This window comes from Sphaeramia orbicularis, chromosome 12 (assembly GCF_902148855.1).
Source record: "Sphaeramia orbicularis chromosome 12, fSphaOr1.1, whole genome shotgun sequence".
NCBI classification, from domain to species: Eukaryota; Metazoa; Chordata; class Actinopteri; order Kurtiformes; family Apogonidae; genus Sphaeramia; species Sphaeramia orbicularis.
This window is the reverse complement of record NC_043968.1, coordinates 75474935-75485288: the sequence shown is the minus strand read 5'-3', so window position 1 is coordinate 75485288 and position 10354 is coordinate 75474935. Positions and strand designations below refer to the sequence as shown.

The window sequence follows — 10354 nt, the reverse complement described above, 5'->3', positions numbered from 1 at the left end:
GGGAAAGGTTCTTAGACCGCTCTTCTAATCCCCCCCATTTACCCAACTGGTTCCATCCTGCCTTATCCTGCCTATAAAATAAAATAAAATAAAATAAAATAAAATAAAATAAAATAAAATAAAATAAAATAAAAGGCAGATTATTTGGTGGTGGAGTGGGGTGAAGGTACGGTATATGGGTATGTATTTGTTATAAACTAGAATTGAAAAATACAGCCATAGAAAGTTAAAACTGAAACTCACAAAGGAGCGACATACTTTATATACAAATATACACAATACAAAAAAAGAATTTTAGAATAACATGAAGTAAAATACTGCAGATTATTTGTTGGTGGTATTTATCTGTAATAAACTTTAATTTAAATAAAAAACAAAAATGTATATGTTCTTTACTATTTCTAAATAGCAGATCGATATATAAAAATAAAATAGGGAAAAAGTGAAAAAAAAAACGACTGTGGGTATTTCTTTGTAATAAAGTAGAGTAGATTAGTCTTTGTGTACAACTTATTACATACATATTTAGATTTGAAAGCACTCAGATATTAGAACTGCAAAAGTATGAGCAAGAGGATGATATGGAAAAAAATCATATCACGATAATTTTTTTCATACCCGATGATATCGATATGCATCACGATATAAATCAAATTACTATTTTTTTGTCAAACTTAAATTTTCTGTTACTCATAAGTTAGTTGTGAAGACATCAGAGAGAGAGAAAATGAAAGAAAAACATATGTGGTACTTAAGGAGAAGTCCCTCCCTCCACTCTTAGAATAAACCCCCCCCCTCCCCCCCGCACTTTATTCATGTCCCCCCAGCCCCCCCATCTTAATATTTATTGGTACTGGAATGAGTTCAGTGAAACTTGTTTTTGTGATATTCATGCACTTTAGTGATTTTCATGTATTTTGAGAATCTTTCTGTCAGTAAAACATAATTTACTGTGAATTATGCATTCATTCATTCATTCATTCATTCATCAAAATGAACTTTTCTACTACACAAAACAGGAACAATCTCAACCAAAAAAGTAGGCCCTCAAGTATAAAAGTACACATAAAAAACACATAAACACATAAAAAAACTCTGACTCCATCACCACCTTCAAATCCCAGCTTAAGACTTATTTATTCAGACTCAATTCCATAATTTCACTTTTATCTACTGCCATTTTATGTACCCATGTACTTTATATATGTATATGTGTAATTTTAATTGTGTTTTATTTACTTTTAACAACTTTGTATGGTGACCTTGAGTGTCCTGAAAAGGGCCTTTAAATAAAATGTATTATTATTATTATTATTATTATTATTATTATTATTATTATTATTATTATTATTATTATTATTACATGTAGTCAAAGTCTGAGGGAACAAAAATAGCACTTTTGAAAAAGTTTGGAATTTTTATTTGGATGAAAAGCACCAACCCTGTTAAGTTTATCCACTCAAATCATCCACACATGATTCAAACTCTTTAGTCCACAGGTGTCAAACATGCGGCCCGGGGGCCAAATTTGGCCCGCCAAAGGGTCCAGTCCGGCCCTTTGGATGAATTTGTGAAATACAAAAATTACACTAAGATATGAACAATCCTTTTTTATTTCAGGTTCCACATTCAGACCAATTCAATCTCAAGTGGGCAGGACCTGTAAAATACTGTCGTAAGAACATAAAAATAATGACAACTCCAAATTTTTCTCTTTGTAAATGTAAATATTTTCATGTATTTACATTAAAACAAAGTATAATAAATAAAAAAATAAATAAAAAAATAAAACAAAGTATAATTTCATAAAAGATGTGAATAACCTGAACAAATATGAACAACCTGAAATGTCTTAAGTACAATTTTAATTAATAAGATTCTGCCCGTTACTAAATGTTTTGTGTATTTGTAGATCCACTGTGATCTGTAAGTTACAATATACATGTGTAAATGTTAAACCGAGGCAGAATATTGTTAAAATTACACTTATTTTTTTCAGTTTATTCATGTTATTCACATCTTTTGAAAGGATAGTTTGTAGATGTAAACCTTTTCACAATGTACAGGGTGGGGAAGCAAAATTTACAATGAACATTTAGTTGTTTTTTTCTCAGCAGGCACGACGTCAATTGTTTTGAAACCAAACATATTGATGTCATAATCATACCTAACACTATTATCCATACCTTTTCAGAAACTTTTGCCCATATGAGTAATCAGGAAAGTGAACGTCAAAGAGTGTGTGATTTGCTGAATGCACTCGTCACACCAAAGGAGATTTCAAAAATAGTTGGAGTGTCCATAAAGACTGTTTATAATGGAAAGAAGAGAATGACTATGAGCAAAACTATTATGAGAAAGTCTGGAAGTGGAGGAAGCAACAAAAAACGTACCAAAGCTTTTATTAAAGCTCTCAAATCCAAAATCCTAAAGGATCCAACCAAATCCATCCAGATACCAGGTATTGCCATGGCTTAAAGCAAACTACCCAGATGGAAATTATGTATGGACACAGGATGGTGCTCCAGCCCACACAGCAAGAAAAATATAAGATTTCTGCAAATCCAACTTTAGCAATTTTTGGGAATCATGTTTATGGCCGCCTTCTAGCCCAGATCTAAACCCTCTGGATTCTGCTATTTGGGGCGTTTTAGAACATGCTACCAATAGAACATCACACAGCAATGTCGTCTTTCTTAAAGATACTATTAAAGAAGAATGGGAGAAGTTGTCACCTGAATATTTGAGGAACACTTGCGCAAGTTTCAGGAAGCGTGTGAAGGCAGATATTGAGAAAGAAGGAGGACACATAGAATAAAAACATTTTCTATTATGTCAATTTTCTTGTGGCAAATAAATTCTCATGACTTTCAATAAACTAATTGGTCATACACTGTCTTTCAATCCCTGCCTCAAAATATTGTAAATTTTGCTTCCCCAGCCTGTAAATTTACTTTTTTCGCTCTAAAACACAAAGAAAAGTTTGGAGTTGGCATTATTTATATATTATTATGTTATTATTTGACTGTTTCGGCCCACTTCAGATCAAATTTAGCTGAATGTGGCCCCTGAATTAAAATGACTTTGACACCCCTGCTTTAGTCCTACTGGTTTGGGAAGGATAACTACACAAAAGGTACAAAACTGGGATAAATGAACTCAATTCTCTGTCATCACTTCCCTCGGTTCGTCTCTTCAGGTATAAACATTTCGACTGGCTTTACGCTCGGCTGGTGGAGCGCTTCCCCGTCATCTCCGTCCCCCACCTGCCGGAGAAACAGGCCACGGGGCGCTTCGAGGAGGACTTCATCTCCAAGAGAAGGAAGGGTCTGATCTGGTGGATGAACCACATGACCAGCCACCCGGTGCTGGCGCGATGTGACGTTTTCCAGCACTTTCTGACCTGCGGGACGGATGAGAAGGCGTGGAAACAGGGCAAGAGGAAGGCGGAGAGGGATGAGCTGGTGGGGGCCAACTTCTTCCTCACCATCAGGTAGGAACCAGATACTGGAGGAGATGTCAACTTCAGTGGTGTTCATGTTCAAGGTTCAAATAGACAATAGCATAAGGGCAATAATGTACATGTAGTCCAGTGGTTCCAACCTTTTTAGGCTCATGACCCCATTTTAATGTCACACATTTCTGTCGACCCCAGACATTCAAAGAGAAACTTTTTTTTTTGCAAAAATTAATTTGTTTTTGATCATGTAATAGTTTTCTATATTATGTTGCAAATAAAGGATAATTTTAGAGGACATTTAGTCTGTATAATGTATATTATTATGGACGGAGGCAGAAAAGCCAGGTGTAGATTACTGCACAAAGTGAGAATTGGATTTTCCTTGGTCAGGATATGTACAGTCAGTCCAGTTTGGATTTAGAAGGCTGACAGTTAATACTGAACAAACAAGAAGTCAAACTATGAATTTTGAAAGAGCTGCAGCATCTGAAACTGACCACAATGAACTTTTTTTTTTGTTTAAACTTAATTTTTATTTAGTTTTGCTCATACAAATATACAAGACATTTTACATGCATTAACATATCCAATCAAACATCCCCATATGGCATATATGAAAGAAAAAAAAACAAAAAACATCTGCAGTAAATATTGATTATAATTAATCACAAATTTAACATGATTGACAACAAACATACATGTATATGACCACTTCTGAATGCTTATTGCATTAAAAGGTTTATCGTGTGACTCCATCTCTTTGTAAATATCTCTCCCTGAATTCTAAGTACTTAAGTAATTTGCTCCATCTGATAGATTTCTCTCGCTTTCTCAATCCAAATGTTATCTGTGGGAGGTTCAGGTTTCAGCCACTTGATAGTGATGCATTCAATGGCTGTCGTTTGTAAAATTCGTAAGCGGTATTTTAGTGGAATTTTAATTTATTTCCATCTAAACTTTCTGGGACTACACCTAAAATAGTAAGCTTTAAATCTTTAGAAATTGTTTGGTTGAAAACTGTGTTCACAGCGGCAAATATATCATCCCAAAAAGGTCTGATCTGAGGACACGTCCAGAATATGTGGGTACACAATGAACATTTGACAGATAAACAGAACCACAATGCTTCAGTTTCAGACTCACAGTTTGTCTTTTATGGATTGGGATTGGCTCTGTCAACCCACCATATATTCATATATTTTTATTAGTAAGTTTTTTTTTTATCAATTACTAGAAATTTCAGGTGACCCCACGTAATGTCCCGACCCCAAGTTTAAAAACACCATCTTAAGGGGATCAAATCAAGCCCAGACTTGCATTTGTTTCAGAACATTTTTTTAATCCTTAAAGACCCATAACTATTTTTGTCACAACTTCCAAATTATTTTTTTTGCCTTTCCCAAGTGATTTTTCTCCATTTATTAAAACATTATCCTCTGCGTTTTGCATTTTTCTATGTAAATCATATATTTCCCTATATCCTCCTGAGACGTGGCATTGCATTTGTGTCCTCTGTAGATGAAAGATAAACAGTACCACAGTGCTTCAGTTTCAGCTTCACAGTTTGCCTGTTATGGATTGGGAATGTCTGTCTGTGTTTAACATATATTTTTTATTTGTAATTTTTTTTTTTTTAATCAATTACTAGAAATTTCAGGCGACCCCATTTGAATTCCAGGCGAATTCTACTTTATACAGGGCGGGGAAGCAAAATTTACAATGAACATTTAGTTGTTTTTTCTCAGCAGGCACTACGTCAGTTGTTTTGAAACCAAACATATATTGATGTCATAATCATACCTAACACTATTATCCATACCTTTTCAGAAACTTTTGCCCATATGAGTAATCAGGAAATCAAACGTCAAAGAGTGTGTGATTTGCTGAATGCACTCGTCGCACCAAAGGAGATTTCAAAAATAGTTGGAGTGTCCATAAAGACTGTTTATAATGGAAAGAAGAGAATGACTATGAGCAAAACTATTACGAGAAAGTCTGGAAGTGGAGGAAGCAACAAAAAACGTACCAGAGCTTTTATTAAAGCTCTCAAATCCAAAATCCTAAAGGATCCAACCAAATCCATGAGAAAAATGGCAATTGAACTTGAGGTAGACAACAAGACCGTTAGAGATGCAGTAAAATATGATTTAAAGTTAAAATCTGACACAAGAACACCAAAACACTTGTTGACAACAGCAACAAATCCAACTTTAGCAATTTTTGGGAATCATGTTTATGGCCGCCTTCTAGCCCAGATCTAAACCCTCTGGATTCTGCTATTTGGGGCGTTTTAGAACATGCTACCAATAGAACATCACACAGCAATGTGGACTTTCTTGAAGATACTATTAAAGAAGAATGGGAGAAGTTGTCACCTGAATATTTGAGGAACACTTGCGCAAGTTTCAGGAAGCGTGTGAAGGCAGTTATTGAGAAAGAAGGAGGACACATAGAATAAAAACATTTTCTATTATGTAGGGCTGCACGATTAATCGATTTTAAATCGAAATCGGATTTTTTAATTAGGACAATTTTTAAAAAAGGGAAATCGTAAAATCGATTTCATCTCTCTCATGCCTCTGGGCCGCGCGCCTCCGCGTGCCCGCGGGCTCCCGTAGGTTCTTCCTGTGACAGCGGTCTTTCACAGAAGTCTGTGTAATGACCGGACGTTAAATCTGTTCATGAACCCGCAGTACTTATACCAATATAAGCCGTGGCTTCACGCACGGATCCCGCAATTGAAATATAACTGCAAGCGGATCACTCATCTTCCGTTGTCCCGGATCCGTACCGTACTGTCTTCTTCCGAACCAGGTCCAGGTCTCGGGGTCATCAACCTCAGCTGAGGAGCCCACACAGCCCTGTGCCCACACACATCCACCAGCTCCAGGGATAGAATCCCTCCAGTGTGTCCTGGGTCAGTCTGTTCCACGCACGGATCCCCCAGTTTAAATAGAACCACATGTGGATCACTCATATTAACCTGGTCCACGCACACACGACTGATGCCTGTCACTGACTGACACTGGTATCACTTCTGTGGGCCAGATACCCAGAAAAGAAAGAAAAAAAAAAATTTTTTTTTTTTTTAATAATTAATTTAGTCCTCTTACTTGCTAAATTTTTCATTCACAAATCTAAGTTCTGTAACACAAAACCAAATATTATTTATGTTTTGTAAGATGTTGAAATTTATTTAAAGCTGTTAGATAAATGTGGAAACAAAAAGGTTGTAACAACTATCAGTATTTGCTCTGATTTGGACATTTTCTTATAGTGTATTCCCCCTGACAAACTTATGTTATTTTCTTGTTGTATACATTGTTTGTATACTCTTCTTCATTTCAAAGATTTAATGAAGAGAAAAAACAAAACAAAACTGTAGGTTCATCACGTGATCCCATCACAGCTTTGAGGTCAGAGCAGTGGCTTGCATTGTGGGCTGCTCATGAAAACGACATGTTGACTGCTGTTGCCTTTTCTAGTTATACCCAAAAATCGAAATCGAAAATCGAGTTTTTAGAGGAAAAAATCAGGATTTTTTTTTTTGCCAAAATCGTGCAGCCCTACTATTATGTCAATTTTCTTGTGGCAAATAAATTCTCATGACTTTCAATAAACTAATTGGTCATACACTGTCTTTCAATCCCTGCCTCAAAATATTATAAATTTTGCTTCCCCACCCTGTATATCTAAAAACATACAGGCCTATGCTATATATTTTGTTGCTTTTTGTACATACAAATGTTTCCAATGATGGCAAATTCTTTTATTATTATTATTATTATTATTATTATTATTTTATTTTATTTTATTTTATTTTATTTTATTTTATTTTATTTTATTTTATTTTTTATTTAACCTTTATTTCACCTAGCAAGACAGGTCAAGGAAACACTCTTATTTACAAATGTAGCCTGGCAAAAAGCAGGGTCTTTTGAGGGAGAGGGAAAAAGAAGGTAAAAAAAATAAACAAAATTAAAATTAAACAAACAGGGCAATCCAAACACTATAATAAGTTAGCATATTTATAAAAAATTTACAAAGACACAGTGAAAATACAGACATAAAACAACCAGAGTAGCACTAAGAGTAACAGGAGGAATTGGTATCGAATGGTCATTAATACTAAACACATGAAACTACTTGTTGCTATTTAATTAGAATGAAATATGAAGTAGGCTGAGTCAAAAAGGATCATTTTTACATTTTATCACATATTTTTGAAGAATTTACTTATATCACGAAACAGCACACCCAACCTTTTACAATCTGATGGAGCTTATTCAGTTTCTGTCCAATAAAAACACACTGTATGAAGCTGAGAAACAACCGAATAATGTGGTCAGTTTAGTAAATAATCCTGTTACACCACTGAATAAACACTAAATGACCTTTAAGGAACTGGCTACTTCCTCAGCTGCTGTTATGACAATGATTGAAGTTTAGATCTCTACTTTCAGTGACGTATGAACACTTCTATTTTTGTCTGGATTGTGAAAAAGCTGTATTTGAGGTGTTTTACGCTACATTCAGGAGGATATGATGAGGACCGGAATAAGTGATATCCCATCTCAGTGGGGTTTTTATGGCTAAATAAAGGATAAAAAAAACATTCTGTATTGTGTCAGACGTTCCAGGTATCTATTTCTGTTGATTTTATTACCGTGTGTAAGAGTCAGTGGAGGGTTTTTGGACTTAAGCAGCAGTATAAGTACCGTTATCAGCCTGATTTCAGTGTTCTGTAAAGACAGGCTTTGATCATTGGGAGTGGCTGATAGTAGAGGACAGATAAGCAGCTCACAGGAAGAATCAGCTCTCCCATGTTGCTGTAAAAATGATGTCATGTATATATTCAAGAAGGGATGCATGATAATTCTTTTTTACGCCCGATACTGATAACCGATAGCTTCCTGCTTCTCGTAACCAATACGATACCAAACATCAATAGTTCCCATTCTTCCCATTCCTTTATTCTTATTTCAAGTCAGTGGTACAACTCTGTTAATAGTCAAATAAAGGCTTCTACAGACCATGGGTTTTCAGTTCTTACTATTTACGTCCACAGACAGAATTTGCTGATGATCAACCGCTGTTTTCAGACATTAAGCTACATGAACCCTTTCATGCATAGTGGTCCCTACAGTGGACAGCTGTTCAAAGGTGTTCTCTTATATATTTATGGATTTTGTTGTTTTAGTTCCCTATCAGCCAACACAGTGGACGCTTATGCATCATCCCATACACTGACATTTTCATATCATTACTGTAAATTTGCTGTTCCAGATAAACCTGATCTGCAGTAACATGTTTGACTGTAAAAAAAATTGCTAATTGTTATTAAACTGTAATTAACAGTTTTTTTTTGTTTGGTTTTTTGTTTTTTTTAAACAAAAAAGGGTTTGTTTGTTTGTTTGTTTGTTTGTTTGTTTTTTGCATATTATCTCAATGCAGGTATTGTTAAAATGTGAGAAAACATCAGATTAGCAGCATTAAAACTGTTTTTATCTCATAGTTTTCACACAGTATATCAGTAAATACATGTTTCTTTGCTTCTAAAATTAAACGCATGATTTTGTAACTCCATGAAAAATAGGTTCATAGAAAAAACTCAATCACATTGTTTTTTTCATGCCTACAGAGGAATAAAAACAGGAAAAAAAAAATCTTGAATAATGTTCTCATAATTCATGCATGAAAGGGTTAAAGGACTGATATTTTGCTTTTTTAAAAAATGAATTCTGCGTCTTAAAACATTTCCCTGTGGTCTACATAAACTGTAAATGCTCTGCTTGGGTTTGAATTCTTCATTCATTCAACTCCACAGGTCCATCTTCAACCCTATTTCTGAGTAATGACACCAGAAAGGTGGTTTGGAGCGCTGGCCCTTTAAATGCACATGAGCCACTTCAGGCCCCGCCCCCTCCAGGATGTTGACCGTGCTTTCTGTGCCGTTTAACCACTTGTGTTAATCCAACCAACAACTGAACATTTTAGGTAATCGGCTCCAAGTTTGGACATATTTTCAGTATGGACTACAACCGCTGCTGCTGACAAACAATTATGTCGTACTCTGAGAAATGTTCGTCTGAAGTCTGGACCTTTTATGTGCAAATGTTGTGACGTAACTAGTTCTAAAACGTGACAAATTAAGCAGGAATTAAAACAGGTTGTAGAAATCCACTGGATTTTTGCCCAAATTAATATAAAGATAGTTTTGCAGCACCGGGAGGGTTCAAATTCAAACTGTATGAACTGTTAGGGTCCAAATACACAAATAAATGAACCAAAGACTAATAAAAGTGGGTTTAGATAAATATGAGCCCTTTAAGCTTTTTCTCTATAATGTGTCCCTATGGAGAGGAAAAGGCTTAACGTGGACAGCATCCATAAAATTGGAGCTGTGATTATGATTTTTGCAGAGGTGAAAGTGGGCGTGGCTACAGATGTCCACACCTACTTTGGTGGTGATTGATCACTGTTCGCTACGTTAAGCTTTTTTTTACCTCCGCCAAGGAGGTTATGTTTTTGCCAGGGTTTGTTTGTTTGTTTGTCTGTCTGTTTGTTTGTTTGTCTGTCTGTTAGTGTGCAACATAACTCAAAAAGTTATGGACAGATTTGGATGAAATTTTCAGGGTTTGTTGGAAATGGGATGAGGAAGAAATTATTAAATTTTAGTGGTGATCGGGGGTGGGGGGCCCACGGGGGGGGGGGCCACTGATCGTTAGTGTGCATCATAACTCAAAAAGTTATGGACAGATTTGGATGAAATTTTCAGGGTTTGTTGGAAATGGGATAAGGAAGAAATGATTACATTTTGGTGGTGATCGGGGGTGGGGGGGCCCACGGGGGGGGCCACTGATCAGCCTTGGCGGAAGTCTGCGCTCTCCGAGT

The 10354-nt window shown here is 35.7% G+C and overlaps 1 protein-coding gene across 1 annotated transcript in view; it reads left to right on the top strand.

Annotated features, from left to right (window-relative positions):
* Positions 1-10354, top strand: part of LOC115430443 (sorting nexin-18-like) — a 37902-nt gene that overhangs the window by 5102 nt on the left and 22446 nt on the right. The window contains exon 2 of the mRNA XM_030150451.1: positions 3200-3493. Within this exon, the coding sequence (XP_030006311.1) occupies positions 3200-3493 (294 nt within the window). The remainder of the gene's footprint in view (positions 1-3199; positions 3494-10354) is intronic.